Here is a 20,042-nt window from a genome sequence, read left to right on the forward strand (position 1 = left end):
CACAAATAACTTTGTTGTTGCTGTTTTTTGAGGTTAGGTTTCACTCTACTCCAGGCTGACTGCTGGGATTAAAGGTATGCACCACCAAGTCTGGTTATATTACATTTTTAAAAATGCTTTATCTTTTTTTTTTTTTTGCTTTTCCAACTTTATTTAGAAAATCAAATCCAGGCCCCATTGCCCCCCAACATCCTCCCCCACCCCAGCCACAATTTAAATAACTTAGAGACAGCGTGAGAGAAGGGAAGGGAAGGAGGGAGGAAGAAGAGCTCACTACAGCCGCCTCAGAGCTCTCTTCTTACCCGTCTTTTTCTTGGTGGCCAGCTTCTTGCCACGCTCGTCTGCATGCTTCTTGGCCATGGGACCCTCAGCTCCTGCAAGACCTCCGGGGGCCGTGGGGTCAGTAGAGGAAGCTGCTGCACCACTGGGCTGGGCCCGACCAGCCTCAGCTCTCCCGCACTGGGGCCTGCACCCCCATGGATCTCTGTGAGCAAACGGGCACGGGCAGCATATTCCCCGTAGTTCTCTAAGAGCAGACGGCCTGCTTCCTCATTGAGCGCTGACTCTGGGTTAGGGTGGATCAGCAGGCACTGGATGGTCAGCAGCACATGTCGGATGCCCAGCTCAGCTGTCCAGTCCCTCTTGAGAACATTGACCCAGATCTCACCATTGGCTCCCACATTTCGGTGGAAGATCTTAGTAAGGAAGTAGCCCTTACTTAGGTGGCGAGGCAGGGAAGTCCTTGCCCAGTAAAAGTTTCATGCTGAATAAACCTGCGGCATAGAGGGTCCCTTCGGGGCCCTCGATGGTGACCTGCAGGTGGTGAGGTCCTCCTCGTTGGGGAAGACCTTGATGCCCATCGGGTGGGTCGGCGGTGAGTGTGGACACCTCCTTGTACACCAGGCGGATGATGTGCGGCGGCCCCTTTCTTCAACTCTTCCGGCCGCTGGCCGGGGCAGGGGGGACCCAACAACTACGCTGTGACCCCAGCGAGGGCCGCGGCGGCCGGGCTGCGCTCCCCACGACCTCCAGTGACGCGCAGCACCACAAACCGCCCCTCACGCTATGCCTACCCAGCCCGCAATGAGTCCTCAGTTTTTAAAAATTTACTTGACCATAGTGAATTCCAGGTCAGCCTGGGCTAGGGCGAGACCCTACCTTGAAAAAAAAATTACTTGAGAGAGAGAAAGAGGCAGAGAGAGAATGGACATGCCAGGGCAGCCAGCCACTGCAAACAAACCCCAGACGCTTGTGCCACTTTGTGCATCTGGCTTACATGGGTCCTGGGGAAATAAAACCTGAGTCCTTAGGCTTCCCAGGCAAGTGCCTTAACCATTCCAGCCCTTTTTCTTTTCTTTTATATTTTGATAATATTTTTTTTTTTTGGTTTTTTTTTTTTTTTTTCGAGGTAGGGTCTCACTCTGGCTCAGGCTGACCTGGAATTAGTCTCAGGGTGGCCTTGAACTCTCGGCGATCCTCCTACCTCTGCCTCCCGAGTGCTGGGATTAAAGGCGTGCGCCACCACGCCCGGCATATTTTGATAATATTTTTTAAAATTATTTATTTATTTATTTATTTGAGAGCGACAGACACAGAGAGAAAGACAGATAGAAGGAGAGAGAGAGAATGGGCACGCCAGGGCTTCCAGCTTCTGCAAATGAACTCCAGATGCGTGCGCCCCCTTGTGCATCTGGCTAACGTGGGACCTGGGGAACCGAGCCTCGAACCGGGGTCCTTAGGCTTCACAGGCAAGAGCTTAACCGCTAAGCCATCTCTCCAGCCCTTCTTTTATATTTTGGTTTTTAGAGGTAGGGTCTCACTCTAGCTCAAGCTGGCCTGGAATTCACTCTGTGTTCCAGGGTGGCCTTGAACTCACATCGATCCTCTTACCTCAGATTCCTGAGTGCTGGGATTAAAGCCACACACCACCCCCACACCCAGTTGGCATTGGGCAGAGGTAGAACAGTGCCACCACCCAGCCTGAAGAACAGGGGACAGAGGGGCTGCAGGGGAGTCTCAGGCCCTGCTCCCCTGGGGCAGGCAGGGAGGAGAAAAGGGAATGGCACTCTGCTGAGCGGCTCCTCTGTGGAGTCCTTGCCCAGAGCATCTCAGAACAGCACCCAGGAACATGACCCAAGCACTCTGCACTGAGGTGCTGGGCTTGAGGGCTTTCTTTCCTTGGTGGCACTAGCTCGTTTACCTCACAAATAGTTCTACAGAGTGGGTACTGTGACCATTCCCATTTTATATTTTATTTATTTATGAGAAGGAGAGAGAAAATGGGAGCGCCAAGGCCTCTAGCCACTGCAAATGAACTCCAGATGCATGCACCACCTTGTGCATCTGGCTTACACAGGTCCTGGAGATTGAACCTGGGTCCTTAGGTTTCACAGGCAAGTGCCTTTATCGCTAAGCCATTTCTCCAGTCCACCATTCCCGTTTCATAGATGGGGATGCACAGACTCAGAGATGCCCTAAAGCCACATGATGATATGGCTGGCTCTTCACCACCACCATCACCTCAGCTCCATACCTCACTGCACCCCGGCGGCACAGCATACCTCTGGGGTGAAAGGATGGGTATCCAGCCAGGGTCCTAAAGCTGGAAGGTAGCATGGCCCAGATCACTTGGGGGAAGAGGCTAAATGAGGGTGTGGCAGTCTAGAGGAAGGGGTGTGATTGGGGATGGCCTGGGAGGGAGTTTCAGTTTCCATTTTGGAGGGACTTCCCTTTTGAGTGGGGGAATTTTTGGCTGGAAAGTTGTAAGCAATCCACATTCTACTGTGCAGCCATCCCTTCCCCAAAGGCACCCAGGAGCTGAAAAGAAACTAAAAGTCGGGAAGTGGCAGGAGAGGGACCAGGACAGGCTCAGAGCAGCCCAGATAACTGGGTTGCATTTCCAGTGACCTCATCAAGCCTGGGGAGGTGAGCCAGGAGCACAGGCCTCTGCTACTGGGGAAACCAAGCCCCACAGCGCCCTGTTGGGCAGTGACTGTGCCCTAGCCAGTTCATGCAGCCACCCCGCCCCCGCCCCACTCGCCCTGCCACCCACTGCAGAGGAAGGGGAAGAAGGGAAAAACAAAAGTTGTTTCAGGGTGGCCTCAACTTCTGAAAGGGAATTTTCAGAATTCCTGCCTTTGTGATTTGGTGGCTGGATGCTGTGGTGGCCCAGAATATGGAGTTCAAGGCCCTGTAATCGACAGGGTACAACTGGGTCCTGCTGCTTGATAATCTGGCCAGAACCCAGTGAGTCCAGGCCCGTGAGGGTCAGTCCTGGTTCTGGAAGTCAAATCCTGGGAGTCTGAGCCCTATCCCTGCCTGGTCCCTCTCCTTGGCAAGCCCCTGACCACTCCTCTCAGCCTGAAGTGACTTTCTGGGTGCCCCCAGCTGGGCCCAGCCACGATGCCTCTGCCCTCTGAGCTCCTGACAGTGCCTGCTGCTGGTGCTGACCTCTGTCAATCTGCTCCTGTCCACGCTCCCTCACTGGGCTTGGGGTTTCCTCCTCTGCCAATAGGAGAAATAGCGGCCCCGCCTCATGGGTTCTGAGCTGATGCATGGAAAGCAGTGGGCACAGAGCTTGGCATACAGTAAGTAAGTGTAAGAGTCCCAGAGCTCTCTCCCTCCTCCTCCAGCATTATCACTATGTGTCCTTCCTGCCTTTCTACAAGCTTCCCTGAGTTCAGGGGTCTCTGTAACTCTGTACTCTGTGGTCCTTCCTGTCCCCATTGGTGGCTTCCTCCTGGGTCTTCCCCTGCTGCTGGCTTCTTCCTGGGTCTTTCCCTGGTCCCTGCTCCATCCAGCCAGTGTTGCCTCTGCCCAGGTACTTCTTGGGTGACCTCATGCGTGACAGAGACCAGAAGCCCAGATTTTCTGAGGCTGGTCCTGCCTTAAAACCTCTGTCTAGGGCTGGAGAAATGGCTTAGCAGGTACGGCATTTGCCTGTAAAGCCAAAAGACCCAGGTTCAATTCCCCAGGACTCACGTAAGCCAGATGCACAAGGGGCACATGCATCTGGAGTTTGTTTGCAGTGGCTGGAGGCCCTGGTGTACCCATTCTCTCTTTGTCTGTCTCTCTATCTCTCTCTGCTTGCAAATAAATAAATAAATAAATAAAAATTTAAAAACAGGAAAAAAAAAACCCCTCTGTTTAAAGCTAGTCATGGTGGCACATGCCTTCCTTTAATCCCAACACTTGGGAGGCAGAGGTAGGAGGATCGCTGTGAGTTTGAGGTCATCCTGTAACTACATAGTGAATTCCAGGTCAGCCTCTGCTAGAGTGAGACCCTATCTTGATGATCAAAACAAAACAACAACAATAAAAACCCTCTGTTGTCCTTCTAAGTCCATTAGCCAGACTCTAGGTGCTGGTCTTTGGCTCAGGAAATGTGTGTATCTGTACACTGAAGAATATCAACTTCTGGGTGCCTCCTAATATCTTCATGAATATTCCCTGGAACTGTCAAACTCAGCAACGCAAAAGTCGGCCATTCCCCAACCGTTTTTCCCCTGAGTTTAGAGAGCTGGTGTGACTTACCACCTGCCCCTCTCTAGTGTGAGCACAAGGAACTCCAGTAAGTCTTTGTGACTATGAACTAGAGGCTCACCCTGGAGCTGGAAACCAGGCTATGCCAAGTGCCATTCCCTAGGGCCTCCAGCCTAACCAATCTCTGCTGTGTAGTCTTCTCCCATCCCAAGACCTTCACATATGTCAGCCCCTGCACTAGGAAGCCCATCCCCCCCTGCTAGATACTGCCCACGCACATATCACCTGGCATCTAATGTAAGCCTCATTACAGATAACACTATCCTCTGTCTCCCTGTCACTGCCAGGCCTCAGGCCTCTGAGTGTGCACACGTCCCAGGTTTCTTTTATTTCCTTCTTTATTAAAAAATATTCTATTTATTTGAGAAAGACAGAGGGAAGGAGAGAGAGAGAGGAAGAGAGAATGGGTGCATTAGGGCCTCCAGCCACTGCAAACAAACTCCAGATGCATGCACCACCTTCTGCATCTGGTTTATGTGGGTACTGAGAAATCGAACCCGGGTCCTTAGGCTTTGTAGGCATGTGCCTTAATCACTAAGTCATCTCTCTAAGTCCCCCCTCCTTTTTTTTTTTTTTTTTTTGAGCTAGGGTCTTGCTCTAGCCCTGGCTGACTTGGAATTCAGTCTCAGGGCAGCTTTGAACTCATGGTGATCCTCCTACCACTGCCTCCCAAGTGCTGGGATTATAGGTGTGCACTACCATGCCTGGCTTCAGGTCCCAGGGTTTTCCTTCCCCCATCCATCCCAGTCATTCTGCCCTTCCATTCCTTCTTTCCCTGTCACTCAGTCCTGTCAAAGGCTTCTCAAGGGTTCTGACCACCACAGTCTTGGTGGTCCACCAAGGCACAGAACACTCAAAAGCAGCCACTCGTTCATTCCTACACTCTCACCCAGCCACTTACACTCAATCAAACACCAACACACCAACACAGTCTCAAGGAAGGAAATGTACATACTCAGAAAAGTCACCGGGAATCACGAAGGCTCTCTAACTCTTGAATACACAGAGCCAAACAAAGATGCAGACTCACACAATCACAAATGAACACACCTGGTCACACATATACACACAGAGCCACAAAGTCTTGCATGCAGACAGACACAAAGCAATACACAGTCACATACAGAGAAACAGACTCACAGTTGCACAAGGACTCCCAGAGACCCAGAACAATGGAAGCATTGTCTGGGTTGGCAGCAGCTGGGGAGGAAGGAGCCACAGTGTGGACGGAGGAGGCCATGAGGAGTGCTGTACACTGTTGCCACAGCCCAGGCCTCCTAAGCCTCCTCTCCCCTCTTTCAGAAGTCAGATTCTGCTGGGACCCGGACTGGCTCCCTCTCCCCCAGCATCTTGGGATGTCTGGTGAGGGTGCAAAATCTCCCCTGTGGACTAAACTCCCTTTGGGACTCTGAGCCACTCAAGGATTTTTTTTTTTTTTTGTCGTTGTTTTTGTTTGTTTTTTAGCCCCTCATGCTCTTCTTTCCACCTCGCATCCTCCCAGAGAATTGCCTCTACCCCTACCAGGAAGGGCCTGGAGATCAGGAGCCATGAGATCTACTCTTAACCTTTGATCTCAACCCTTCTGGGACTCTCACACCCTCCAGCTGAGCCCTGCCAGCCAGTGCAAGCAGTGCCTGGCAGCATTGTGGGTTTTCTATTGTGGCTGAGACAGAGAGCAGGTCACGATGTCCACTCCTTAGTGGTAATGGGTGGAGTCACTGTACTGTCAATGAGATGCAGCAGGGGCATGGTGCCCTTCCCTGTCTCAAAAATAATTCCTCTGGCTCTCACCAGACAGCCCCAGATCGCAAATGAAATTCATCTAGGGATATCTTAATAACTTCCACCCCCAATCTCTCCAAACCCTTTCTCATCCTTAGCTACTCGGAGCTACTGTGTGCTCATGGGCATGTTACTTTCCCATTCTGAATCTGGTGTAAAACAGGGAGGATGGTTCTGTCATCTCGGAGTGCCGGTGGAGATGAAGGAATAAATGCAGAATACAGAGACGCCACCTCAGCCCTCCCTGCCCCTATGTGGCCAGAGCAGTGGGAAGTTCCCAATTTCTCAGGTCTTGGTATGTCTCCACACCTCACAGCCCATAGCCTCTCTCTCAGGAGGCCTTACCCATAGAAGGGAGTGATATGCTGAGCTGTTCAGGACACAGCTTTGCTTTTGCACAACTTGGCTTCCTCCAGCCCCCATCCCTTTCCTCCTCCCTGAGGCTGAGGGCAGGCAGCTGTATGTGGTCGGATACTCACATCTGGAGCCAGCCAAGATTGGGGTTCCCACTGGCTTATCCAGTCAAAGCAAAGACCCCTCACATCTGTCTCTAGCCCCTCACTCTCAAGTAGGGTGGAATGATGGTGTGGACAGCCTTGGGGTGTTCCAAGTATGGAGGCAGTCTTAGTGTTTTATCGACCCTCAACTTCAGAAACTGGGGTGTTTGAGATTAGTTGACTCTCCCCTGGGGTTCTGTTGCCTATGTGGGGGAACTCTAAGTTGCAAGGGACATAGATCTGGGAGGAGGGACACCAAACTCTAGTCAAAGGGCTGGGAAGATGGCTCAGTGGTTAAAGAAACTTGTTTGCAAAGCCTGCAGGCCTAGATTCAGTTCCTCACATTTATTTATTTATTTATTTGCAAGCAGAGAGAGATAGAGAGACAGACAAAGAGAGAATGGGCACACCAGGGCCTCCAGCCACTGCAAACAAACTCCAGATGCATGTGCCCCTTGTGCGTCTGGCTTACGTGAGTCCTGGGGAATTGAACCTGGGTCTTTTGGCTTTGCAGGCCTGTGTGTGTGTGTGTGTGTGTGTGTGTGTGTGTGTGTGTGTGGTCAGGAGGACATGCACCTTTAATCCCAGCACCTGGGAGGCAGAGGTAGGAGCATCACGGTGAGTTCCGGGCCAACCTGAGACTACACAGTGAATTCCAGGTCAGCCTGAGGTAGAGAAGACTCTACCTCGAAAAAGCAAAACAAACAAACAAATAAAAGCACACAAGTCAAGTTATGCCAACATCTTTAAGCCTTAGGCACCTAGGCTTTCAAAGAGGGATGACGTTCCTCCCCAGCTGGCGGCGAATTTCTGGCCCAGCTAGGGATGATTGGCCACCTTGCTGAGAAGTGAGATGATGGACAGGCCTCACCAGTATGACCAGAGTGTTAGGTCGGGCCTCAGGCTGGTCCTAACAGGCAGGATGTAGGTGGGACCTCTGGCCTGAGGGGGCGCAGAACTCAGCACGGGGCCGTGTGGCTTGCTCCGGCCACATTTTCTGGAGTATAACAGCACCACCAGTCGTCTGCGCATGTGAGCCCTTCCAAGAGTTCAAGCTGGGGGGGGGGGAGGGAGGGGGCGATGGGAGTCTGTCCACCGTGCGGGCGCACCCACCCTGAGTGGGCACATGGGCGCAGAGAGAACGACTGCGCGCTCCTCGTTCCTCGACGACCACCTCTCTCATCTCAGTCCAGCTCCTGGAAGGACGGGCGCCTCTCCTTCCCACACCGGACACGACCTGCCTCTGCTAGTGGCATGAGATATGGGGGTGGGGGGAGGACCATAAGGCTAGCGTCCACCACTGCGCAAGTGGGCCCCGCGACCCGACCCCGCCTCCGCCCCCCGATTGGGCGCTCATTTAAATGTCCGGCCCCGCCCCGAGCCCCCTGCGCATATATATAGGCCCTCGGCGGGCGGCGGGCGGCATTCTGGCGCGGAGCGCGGCGGCGGCGGGCGCAGCTAGCGGGTCGGCCGCGGAGCGGGGGTGCAGCTCGGTTTCCCCCGACACCCCTCCCCCTCAGGCGCCAGCCCCACCCCTCGGCCCGCCGGGCCGACCCCCCGCCAAACTATCCCCTGCGGCGCGAGCCCGGGGCGGCTCCGAGCGCCCCCCAGCAGACCCCCACCATGGGCAGCCAGAGCTCCAAGGCTCCCCGGGGCGACGTGACCGCCGAGGACGCAGCCGGCGCTTCCCCGGCCAAGGCAAACGGACAGGTGGGTGCGCTCGGCTCGGCCCCCTCCGCTCGCGCCGCACCCCCTCCAGGGCCCCGGGCCGGGGCCGCGCGCTTTGTCCGGCCCGGGACACGCGGCGCCCCCTCCCCCGCCCGGTCCCTTTGTTCTCGGAGCCGCAGCCCCCGCGGGCGAAGCGAAGCGAGGGGAGGGGCGGGGAAGGGGGCGCCGGCCGGGCCCCGCCGCCTTCTTTGTTCGCGGTCCGGGCCCCGGGGCGCTGCCCCCCGGCCGCCCGCCCGCCCCGAGTGCCGCGCGGGGGAACAAAGGCGCTGCTGGGCCGCGCCAAGGGGGCGCCCGGGGGCCGCGGGGCGGGTGCTGGGCGCGGAGGGCACTCCATCCGCACACCCGACCTCGGGAGCCCGCGCTGTTTTTCGAAGGGGTTGCGGCGGGAGAGGCCGAGGACGTGGGAAGACCCTGGGGTGCGTGGGGGCCGTTTACACAAAGCGGGAGTCTGGGAAAATAGGCCGTCCAGGTGCAGCCAGGCGGCGCCCCGGGAGCTTCCCGCCCAACATCGCCCGGCTCGGCTCGCCCGCCCGCCCGCGATGGGTCGGGCCGGAGCGCCTCGGCGCGGAGCAGAGAGCGCGCCCCGGGGGAAGGGGCTGGGGGCGCGGACCCCAGCGCCTCCTGCCGGCCGCCGCCGGCCCAGCCCGCCCGTGAGGGGTAGGGGTGATGTTTGACGGGGTCCCCGGAGCGGGGCGAGGCTGAAGGCCGACTCAGCCTGCAGCGGACCCAGGTGTCTGGTTCCGTGGCCTGGAAGGGGCCAGAAGTGGCCTGGGACTGCGGGAGGAGGGGGGAGAAGAGCCCCGGGCCTCACGGCTGTCTCCTCTGCCCTGCAGGAGAACGGCCACGTGAAAAGCAATGGAGACTTATCCCCCAAGGGGGAAGGGGAGTCGCCACCCGTGAACGGAACAGATGAGGCAGCTGGGGCTACCGGCGATGCCATCGAGCCTGCACCCCCTAGCCAGGGCGCCGAGGCCAAGGGGGAAGCCCCTCCCAAGGAGACCCCCAAGAAGAAGAAGAAATTCTCTTTCAAGAAGCCTTTCAAATTGAGCGGCCTGTCCTTCAAGAGAAATCGGAAGGAGGGCGGGGGCGATTCTTCGGCCTCCTCGCCCACCGAGGAGGAGCAGGAGCAGGGGGAGATCAGCGCCTGCAGCGACGAGGGCACTGCCCAGGAAGGGAAGGCTGTTGCCACCCCTGAAAGCCAGGAGCCTCAAGCCAAGGGGGCAGAGGCTGGTGCTGCCTCCAAGGAAGGAGACACAGAAGAGGAGGCAGGGCCCCAGGCTGCAGAGCCATCCACTCCTCCCTCGGGGCCCGAGAGTGGCCCTACACCGGCCAGCGCTGAGCAGAATGAGTAGCTGGGTGGGGGCAGGTGGGTGACCTCTAAGCTGCAAAAACTGTGCTGTCCTTCTGAGGTCACTGCCTGGACCTGGTGCCCTGGCTGCCTTCCTGTGCCCAGAAAGGGGTTTGTTACCCCTCTACCCCCAGCCACATTTCCCTTTCCTCTTCCTCCTGTGGATTCTCCCATCAGCCATCTGGTCTACCTCTAAAGGCCAGTTGAAGATGATCCCTTACAGTTTCCCAAGTTAGTTTAGTGATGTGAAATGATCCTATCCCTTGGCCCTACCCGCCTTCCCAGTCCCCACCCCAGCAGAAGGCAATTGTTGGTTTCCTCCCCGAATTTTTTTCCAAGTAGGTTTTGTTTATCCTACCCCCCAAATCCCTGAGCCAGAAGTGGGGTGCTTAAACTCCCAAGCCCCGAGTGTCCAGCCTTCCCCACTGTTGAGTTTTTAGTCTCTTGTGCTGTGCCTAGTGGCACCTGGGTTGGGGAGGACATTGCCCCCGCCTAGGTTTTTATAAATGTCTTACTCAAGTTCAAACCTCCAGCTTGTGAATCAACTGTCTTTTTTGACCTGGTAAGCAAGTATTAGGCTTTGGGGTGGGAGGGAGGTCTGTAATGTGAAACAACGACTTGTTGTCTTTTTTTTCCCCCATTGTTGTAAATAACTTTTAATGGCCAAACCCCAGATTTGTACCTTTTTTTTTTTCTAATTTCTAAAACCATTCTCTTCCACCTGGTTTTACTGTAACATTTGGGAAAGGAATAAATGTTGTCCCTTTAGTGGTGTTTTAATGAGTTGTCTTCTGGGATAGGGCAAAAATACTGGTGAAAATCCAAAGGTGTTAAGCCAGGTAAGCTGAAGGGGGTCTCAAAAGGGACACAGAAAGGACAGGGAAGTGATCAACCCAGGGACCCTACAAGGAAACAAGCTCAGGAAGATATTGAAATGTATTTTATTATAAAGAGCATCACAAAATGAAACTATCTCAAAAAGTAAGCTAGACTACCACCCTCCACCTGCAGAATTGGGGAAAGAGGGCAGTGTGAGTTTGTCTCACCCGAGAAGATACAAGAGCAGAACCAATCTAAAAATAGCTGTTTACCTTGCCTGAAAAGAACAGGAATCCCAGAAGAACCAGCCACCCCTTCTAGAAAGCTTAATAAGGGAATCTTCCCAAAGCTCCTAAACAGGCACTTGGTGTTTTCAGGATTTTGCCTTCAGGTTGTATCCCTTCCACCTAGACCTAGACCCGTCATGGTTTAGAATTAAGACTTGGGGTAGGGGTGGCCAAGGCAGCTGCTGGAAGAGCTCACCCAGTACTGTTGCCCTGGGTTCTGGTCCCTGGGGACATTTATATTTAATATATATATTTTTATAAATAGAGGAATAGAAAATATAAAATTTGAGGGATGGGGGGATCTGGCAAGAAGCCAGAGCTAGAGAAGTCTGCTCAGGCCAGCTTGGTCTCCTCTTTGACCCTGTAGAGAGAACAGAGACTGGCATAAGATAATGGACATTAGAGGCCTTGAGGCACAAGGGGTGAATACAATGGCACCCACAGGACCCTAATCACCCAGGTGACTGCTGGGGGCTAAGCTTCCTAGCTCTGCCTAGAACTGCAGGGACACAGAGATCATCCCTGAAAGAGGCTTTTGTAAGCTGGACCAGCTGTCCCTGTGCCTGCCCCCTTGGTGGTGGGACAAGGGGGTGATGCTCCAGTGCCAGGAAGATGCCCACAACTTCCTCACCCTTTGACTTCTGGCTTCTCCTCCTTGGTTTTCTCCTCTTCTGTGACTTCTAGAATACAAGAGGGCAGAGATGGCTGAGGGCAGCCCATTTGAAAAGGACACTGGGGCTTTACTCCTTCAACACTACAGCTCACTGACCACGGAAAGAGAAAAAGCCTATCCCAGGTCTTCCTAAAGAGACTTGTTGAAAACAAACAGGTTCAACCGGTTTCCCAGCCTGCTACAGCCAGAACCTAGTAGGTGGAGGCAGCCCCCTGGGAAACTCAGGTGAAGTGTGAGGAAAAGGGCTTGGATAGTGAGAGCTCAATCGGGCAGTGGAAATGACCAAGAGTGTCATTGTTTTGTGGGCCCTGCGACTTCTGGGAACCACTGAAAAGGCCCAAGGAGCTAAGTTGGAGGCACACAGGAGCAGGCAGGGCTTGAGTCAGCTTTCTCCCAGTGCCCTACATAGATGCATCCTCTAGAGCACAGGGCTTTAGACCCTAGTCTTGGCCCAACCCAAACACACCTTTCTTTTCTTCTAGGTCTTTTTCTTTGTCATCTTCTGTTTTGACTCTCTTCGCTTTTTTGAAATTGGAAGAGTTCTTTCGACCACCTTCTCCCTCCTCATCGGAATCAGAGAATTCTTCCTCACAGGCAATTCGTTTGTCAGAGGAACAGACTGGGGGCAATGGACAAAAAGTATTGAATAAAAAGCAGAATGCCATTTAACTCAGGTTCTATGCCCAGTACTTTCCTGTGGGTCCTTCAAGAGAGTCCATTGGGGCTGGAGGTAGAACTCAGTAGTAAAGGCCCTGGGTTCAATCCTCAGCATTAGAGGGAGAAAAAGAAAAGGGGTGGGGGAAAAAAAGGCAAGGAAACAAGACTGGAGGGGAGAGGGACAACTCAAAATTAGCTTCTTGGGCTGGAGAGATGGCTTAGTTAAGGGCCAAAGGACTTCAGTTCAATTCCCCAGGATCCACGTAAGCCAGATGCACAAGAGGGCACATGCCTCTGGAGTTTGTTTGCAGTGGCTGGAGGCCCTGGTGTGCCTATTCTCTCTCCCCCTGTCTCTTTCTCAAATAAAATAAAACTTAAAAACTAGCTTTTCACTGGGCCTTTAATTCCAGGTCAGTCTGGGCTAGAGTGAGACCTTACCTTAAAAAACACCACACTAGTATCTCAACAGGAAGAACTAGGAACATGGAGGGACAATGAGCTGTCTACTTCAGTGGAAAGGTGTAGGTCCCTGGGTCTTACTTGAGATGCGTTTGTCAGGGTCATCTTCATCCTCATCTCCACTCTCTTCTGGGATGGCATCCTCAGGAATTGCCTGCATTTGGACCCCAGGTGCATGGGGCAGCATTCTCAAGTTCTCAAAGAGCCTCTGTCTATAGATGACCAGAGAAAGGATGTCTGAGCTCCCATTAAGAGACACAGCAGAGCATGGAAAGTTCAACTGAGGGGAGGCTAGCAATATACTCACTTGATCTTTTCCAGGTATTCGTTAGTGTTCTGGTTGGTCATATTAGAAGGACTGATGTGAAGTTTGAAATCTGGTCCAAAGTATTCAAAGTAGTCATTGTACGGCAGCTCTGATTGGGGTAGGGAACAGGAGAATCAAGAAATCTGGCCACCATGGAACCTTAGGAAAAGACTTACAGGTTTTTCTGGATCTCTTTACCTGCCTGTAAGAGAGAAGAATGCCTCCAAGATAAGGTGAGACTTCCTCCAGAATTTTAATTTTTTGTTTTATTTGATTAACACAAGGTCTCACCCTAACTCAGGCTCAACTAGAACTCACATCAGGCTGGCTTCGAGCCCACCACATCAGAATATCATTTTATTTATTTAAGGGTGGGGGGAGAGGCTTAGCGGTTAAGGCGTTTGCCTGCAAAGCCAAAAGATCCCAGTTCGATTCTCCAGGACCCACGTTAGCCAGATACACAAGGGGGCACACGCATCTGGAGTTTGTTTGCACTGGCTGGAGGACCTGGTGCACCCATTCTCTTTCTCTCCGCCTCTTTCTCTCAAATAAATAAATAATAATAAATACTTCAAAAAAGAGAGAGAAAGAGAAATAGAATGAGAGAGAATGGATGTGCCAGAGCCTCTAGCCACAGCAAACTCTAGATACATGCACCACCTTGTGCATCTGGCTTTGCATGTGGATTGGGAAATCAAACCTAGATCCTTTGGCATTGCCTGCAAGCACCTTAATGGATAAGCCATGTCTCCAGCCCCTGATCAGAATTTTAAATCTTTTAAATTGTTACTTATTTTATTTTTGTTTCTGTTTTTGTTTTTCAAGGTAGAGTCTTGTCTAGCCAGCCTGAGCTATAATTCACTAGTCTCAGCATGGCCTTGAACTCATAGTGATCCTTCTACCTCAGCCTCCCAAGTGCTGGAATTAAAGGTGTGTGCCACCACACCCAGTTTAAGAGATTGGGAAAGATATGGACACACCAGTGTCTCTAGCCACTGCAAACAGAACTCCAGATGCTTGAGCTACTATTTGCATCTGGCTTACATGGGTTTTGGGAAATCAAACCTGGGTCCTAAGGCTTCTCAGGCAAGCACATTAACTTCTAAGCCACTTCTCCAGCAAGTAACCACTGGTAATATCTGAACCAGCAGGGAGAGAGGACAGAGTCACAGGAGACTACAGAAAAACTGATGTCTATTGTCTGTTAATCACAAGATAGGCAGGAGACATAATGACTGCACCAGAGAGGTTACAACTGTACAGGAAAAGGGTCTATAAACTCAAGGATTAGTGAACTCCAATTCCCATGCCCCCAACCCAAACTGGCCCCAAAGTAATACCATTAGGAATCTCAGTGTCCAGAGCCACAGCTGTCTCGTATGTCCAGCACCGGGCAACATTACGAATGGTATAACCACCACCTCCCAGCATCAGCATAGGCAGGTTGAAGCTCTTGACAAATTCCACACACTTGGCATGCCCTTTGGAGAGAAGAGATGCTGGTTTAAAGGGGCACCCAGCAGACAACACCAACCCATGTTTGGACTACCTGGCCTCACCTTTGATGGTCAGATTGAAGCAACCTAACCGATCCCCAGACAGGGAGTCTGAGCCACACTGCAAGACCACTGCACTTGGCTGGAACATTTCCATTACTTTGGACATGACCTAAAAACAAAGAAAATTACATATATATTGATATATTTATTTATTTTATATATATTTATATAAATACATATTGATATCTATCTACCTATAAATAAATATATCTCCTGTTCATCAGCAATCTCAAGAAAAGCCATGTGAGATGCAGGGTAAAAAGGTGAGTAGAGCCAGGCGTGGTGGCGCATGCCTTTAATCCCAGCACTCGGGAGGCAGAAGTAGGAGGAGGATTGCCGTGAGTTCAAGGTCACCCTGAGACTCCATAGTGAATTCCAGGTTAGCCTAGACTAGAGACCCTACCTTAATTTAAAAACAAAAGGCAAGTAGAACATTTTCATATCGTCCACTGCTCCCTTCCCATTCTTCCTCAAGCCGTGTGGTAGACAGTCTGAAATCAACAACTTTCACTCAAATAACTGAGCATTGAATGGCCTCCCTAACTTCCTAATCTTTCCTTCTTTTACAGTCAAACTCTCATTCCACTTTCTTTAGGAAACTTTCCAACTTCTAGCTGCATCAACTCTACTCACTTGGTCCTACAGGCTCTGAGTCTTATACTAAAAGCAGGTACTTTATTCTTATTTTATTCTCACAATTAGTATTTAATGTCACGGAGAAACTGTATGTAACTTGGGCTTCTCGGTCACCTTTACTAGTTGGCATATAGTAAGTAGGCACTTGGTTGCTGAATGACTGACTGACTTACTTTATTAGCAATTTGTCATGGCTTATAAGACTGAATTCCTTAGCAGAGTCAAGGCTCCCTTTGAAATATAGACAATACATGCATTAATAATAATTGCAAAAAAAAAAAAAGAAATGTAGATTCCAACATCCGTTTTCCTACCCTTTTTTAACCCCTCCCCTGCACATCATGCCATGCGCTTCCACCGTTACTCCCGTTGTCCAATGCTACCCCTCCCTCACAGCATCCACCTCCTTCACATCGGTGCCTCCTTACTGCTCAAAAATTCAGCTCAAATGTCACCACCTCTGTGACCTCATCCTTAACTACTCTCTCCTCAGCCTGTCAGGGCTTTCTCTCAATTCTCTGTTCATCCACAAAGCACAGTGCCTGGGCCAACCTGATCCAGGACTCTTGTAACAAGCCTGTCCACAGAACCTGTGACACAGCCTTTCCCGAGTCTTTGGCTAGGCTGACTAGCAAGGTTATCTGCAGGAAAAGCCAGTCTGCAAAGACTGGAACAAGAAGACCCTACTTATCAGTATATAGCAGCAAGAAACAGGAAAAACTAGAAAAATGGATATATACAGCAGCACTGAGGGCTGCTTCCTCCACTCTTCAGGTCAGCCTGCTCCAGTCTTTCCTTGGAGTGTATTTTGCTAAATAAAATCTGCTTAAACTGTTTAAAAAAAAAAAAAAAAACCTAGATAGATGGCTCAGCAGCTAAGGTGCTTGCCTACAAAGCCAAAGGACCCAGGTTCAATTCCCTTGGAGCCATGTAGGCTGGATGCACAAGGTGGTACATGCCTTTGGAATTTGTTGGCAGCAGCTGAAGAAGGCCCTGGCATGCCCATTCTCTATCTGACCCCTTTAAACGAACAGGGCGGGAGAGATGGCTCGGCGGTTAAGGCATAGCCTGCAAAGTTTTAACAACTGAGGTTCAATTCCCCAGTACCCACGTAAAGCCAGATGCAGAGTGGTGCATACATCTGGAGTTCATGTGCAGGGGCTGGAGGTCCTGGTGCACCTATTCTCTATTATTTTCTCCCTCCCTGCTTGCGTCCCTTCTGATATCTTTTCCTTCTCAGTCTTCCTACTTATTCTTCCTTTCATTCTTTCCCCTTCGAAATGGGAATTTTGCTATTCCTTGACACTATAACAATAAATGTAGGGTACCTTGGGGGGGAAAGCTTCATAAAAATGAACAAACAGCAACAAAAACAGCATGCAGTTCAGTATGTATCTGCCCCTCTCCTCCAAGATCAAGTCTTCCGCGCGCGCCCCCCCCCCCCAGGCAGGGTCTCACGCTGGCCCAGATTGCCCTGGAATTCACTATGTCATCTCAATTTGGCCTCAAACTCACCGGGATCTTCCTACCTCTGCCTCCAAAGTGCTGGGATTACAGGTGTGTGCCCCCACACCCACCTAAGTCTTTGTTTATTATTATTGTTTTTTTTTCTTTATTTGAGAGAGAGAGAGAGAGAGAATAGATGCATCACAGCCTCCAGCCCTTGCAAATGAACTCCAGATGTGTGCCCCCTTGTGCATCTGGCTTACATGGGTCTTGGGGAATCAAGCCTTGGTCCTTTGGCTTTGCAGGCAAGTGCCTTAGTAACTAAACCCTTTCTCAAGCCCCAATATCGTCTTTATTGATCTTGTATCAAGCAGGGGGCCAGACTCACTGAAGGCATCAAGAGATACAGAGATGGTTTTTGTTTCCCCTAACTGACCCAACATCCCATAGGTAGCACACTTCTTTCCCAAATTAGCCATACTGAGGAAAGACCTCTGAGGTGTTTTGTTGCCTTTCCTCTACACCAATACTACTCTTAGCCTAAGGGGCGAATCAAGTCACTTACCGGCTTGAAAATGGCCTCATAGGACTCGTCATCAATCCCATCTCGGAGCGGGTAGTTAACAGCATAGTACTTCCCTTTGCCAGCCCCAATATCCTAATCAAGAGAGAGATTACAATAAAATTGAGGGCTGGGGAAATGGCTTAGCGGTTAAGGCCTGCAGAGCCCAAGGATCCTGGTTCAATTCTCCAGGATCCACGTAGGCCAGATGCACAAAAGGGGTGCATTCATCTGGAGTTCCTTTTCAGTGGCTGGAGGCCCTGGTGCACCCATTTTCCCTTCTCTCTTCCTCTCTCTCAAATAAGTAAATAAATAATTTTTTAAAAAATAAAATAAAATTGAAAGACAAAACTAGATGGGAGTTCAAGGATAGGGTTGGAAGTAAAGGGAAGAAAAGTTCTTTCAATCAACTACAAAATAGTAAACAACAACAACATCACTCATCCTAATGCCTACAATATCAAACAACTGAGGTAGTGCCCCTTTCCGTCCACAGTGAAAGGCATGGCAGGCTGGCGCATTTCACTGTACTCATGCGAAATGAAGAAGTGGTGCAGCTTCATTAAGGCCGTGTCCATTAGCAGCTCGGTATTATGATCCCAAATTTCATGCATATTTTGGGAGACAGACTATCACTTCTGTTTTCTTTTGTTTTGGTTTTTCGAAGTAGGGTCTCACTCTGGCCCAGGCTGACCTGGAATTCACTATGTAGTTTCAGGATGGCCTCAAACTCAGGGTGATCCTCCCAAGTACTGGAATTAAAGGCATGGGCCACCACGCCCGGCTCAGACTATCACTTTCTATCATACTGCTAAAAGGAAAAGTGGCCTAAAAATATGCAGAACCCTTGAGATGATCCATAGGAGTCCTAATTCATTGCCCCAAATTCAAGCCTTATGGGACATAATGGACCATGCAACCCAGCTATAACCAGGAGGGAAGTAAAGTGACTCAGGAGACCCCAATCCTTCTCTGACCCCCAGGTCTCAACATTCTCCTCTTGGAGAATAAAGAAGTGAAAAAGAGATCATGGCAGGTGCCCCAGACCATGGTGTGGTGTTCTGAATGGCAGAAGCAGCAGAAAGTAGTTTTTAAAAATATTTTATTTTAATATATTTATTTGGCAGAGAGAAAAAGGGAGGAAAGGAGGGAGAGAGAGAGAATGGGCATGCCAGGGCCTCCAGCCACTGCAAACGAACTCCAGTGCGTGCGCCCCTTTATGCATCTGGCTAACACGGGTCCTAGGGAATTGAACCTGGGTCCTTTGGCTTTGCAGGCAAACACCTTAACCCCTAAACCATCCCTCCAGCCCAGAAAGTAGTCTTTAGTGGCACAGGACAGGAGAGTCGAGTTGGTTGGCCCCTAAAGGGAGTTCTCACCCGTAGGTCCCCAGTTCCTGGGAAGTACTCTCCGTATTTATGAAAGGACACAGTCATGACACGGTCTGTGGTATAAAAGGCCTCTTCCACGCCATCGCCGTGATGAATATCAATGTCAATATACAGCACTCTCTGATGGTACCTAGGATCAGAAGGGGGTCAGGGACCTGGGGGCTTTTGGGGGATGGGACGCGCCAAGGGCGCCAGGTCCCAGCTTACCGGACTAGCTGCCTCCCTCAGGTATCTCTAAGCACCAGAGACGTGGAAACTGGCTGAAGGAAGGTGGAAGAGCGGCCGAGTGTCTCCAGAGGCCTGACCAAGCCGATCAAGTCCAATCTTCCTACTCTATAGCCAGGGTCAACTCCAGCCACACAGGGACACTGGAGGCAGGATCTGAGCAGCACCTGCCCTTGATCTTGCCGTGGGCTCAGATCAAACCAAGACCCCGTCAAGAAGAGACTGGCTAGAGACACTCTTGGAACACATCCTAGCCAGCACACCATAGGAAAAGTAAACTAGGGAGGCAAGCCCATGGGGAAAGGAAAGTGGGAAACCTGGCCTAAGGTGCTCCTCCAAGAGACAAGGCCCAGCAGGCATACTTTAGCAGTTCCAGGATGGCCAAGACGATATCATTGACGTAACAGAAGCCAGATGCCTCAGACTTCTTTGCATGATGCAGGCCCCCAGCCCAATTCACTGCAATGTCCGTCTGCTGCTTATTAAGTTTCACAGCACTTGCTGGTATGGAAAGAGAAAAGAGAATATAAGCTTGTGACTAAACCACACTCCCTTTTTTTTGTTCCCCAAGAAACCCAAAGAACTACAGGACCTGCCTATTCAACAGCTGTACTGTAGCTGTATATCCATCCCTTTTCAACCCTGCCTATTCCAACAGGGAGTAAACATGATATTGACTATTCTTAGACTAGTTTTCCAACCAAGGATGACATTAGCAAGGCTTACAACTGATTTAGTGGATCATATTTATTTTTAAATGAAGTAGAATAAAATAAGAACCTCAGGGGAACAGTAAGGGTGACTGTCCTTTTGTGAAGACTTTGGCATCAGAATGAATGAGTGTTAGTGTGTACCTGCATACACTCATGTACCCTTGGAACACATCTGTAAAAATATTTCTTATATACTATGAGTGTCCCAGAACTTGGGAGGCTGAGACAGAAGGGTTGCTGAAAGCTAATAGAGGCCAACCTCGGTCAAATAGTGAGTTCTAGGTCAACTGTCTCAAAAAAAAAAAAAAAAAAAGAAAGAAAAGAAAAAGTGCTGAAGAGATAGCTTGCCTAGGAAGCCTAAGGACCCAGGTCCAACTCCCCACCACATAACCCAGATGCACAACTGCATGC

The 20,042-nt window shown here is 51.0% G+C and overlaps 2 protein-coding genes and 1 pseudogene across 3 annotated transcripts in view; 1 reads left to right on the top strand and 2 right to left on the bottom strand.

Moving 5' to 3' along the window:
- Positions 1–216: 216 nt before the first annotated feature.
- On the bottom strand, positions 217–6,291 carry LOC101593638 (annotated as a pseudogene).
- Positions 6,292–8,365: 2,074 nt separating this feature from the next.
- Positions 8,366–12,345, top strand: Marcksl1 (MARCKS like 1). Of its 2 annotated transcripts, XR_006637166.1 has the most exons (3): positions 8,366–8,531; positions 9,383–10,459; positions 12,159–12,345. XR_006637166.1 is itself a non-coding variant. In XM_004665270.3 (2 exons), the coding sequence occupies exons 1-2, from the start codon at positions 8,445–8,447 to the stop codon at positions 9,899–9,901; spliced, it is 606 nt and encodes a 201-aa protein (XP_004665327.1). In that variant the 5' UTR covers positions 8,366–8,444; the 3' UTR covers positions 9,902–10,665. The 2 variants fall into 2 exon arrangements, 1 of the variants encoding a protein (XP_004665327.1); XM_004665270.3 differs by lacking the exon at positions 12,159–12,345 and having other exon boundaries at positions 9,383–10,665.
- The window catches only part of Hdac1 (histone deacetylase 1), a 32,768-nt gene continuing 23,548 nt past the window's right edge, over positions 10,823–20,042 (bottom strand). The window contains exons 5-14 of the mRNA XM_004665271.3: positions 19,281–19,419; positions 18,682–18,823; positions 17,306–17,398; positions 14,659–14,767; positions 14,440–14,580; positions 13,100–13,208; positions 12,874–13,004; positions 12,143–12,295; positions 11,635–11,683; positions 10,823–11,364 (exon numbers count right to left, since the gene is read on the bottom strand). Coding sequence (XP_004665328.1) covers positions 11,337–11,364; positions 11,635–11,683; positions 12,143–12,295; positions 12,874–13,004; positions 13,100–13,208; positions 14,440–14,580; positions 14,659–14,767; positions 17,306–17,398; positions 18,682–18,823; positions 19,281–19,419 — 1,094 coding nt within the window. The 3' untranslated portion in view covers positions 10,823–11,336. The remainder of the gene's footprint in view (positions 11,365–11,634; positions 11,684–12,142; positions 12,296–12,873; positions 13,005–13,099; positions 13,209–14,439; positions 14,581–14,658; positions 14,768–17,305; positions 17,399–18,681; positions 18,824–19,280; positions 19,420–20,042) is intronic.

The sequence above is a fragment of the Jaculus jaculus genome, chromosome 5 (assembly GCF_020740685.1).
Source record: "Jaculus jaculus isolate mJacJac1 chromosome 5, mJacJac1.mat.Y.cur, whole genome shotgun sequence".
NCBI lineage: Eukaryota > Metazoa > Chordata > Mammalia > Rodentia > Dipodidae > Jaculus > Jaculus jaculus.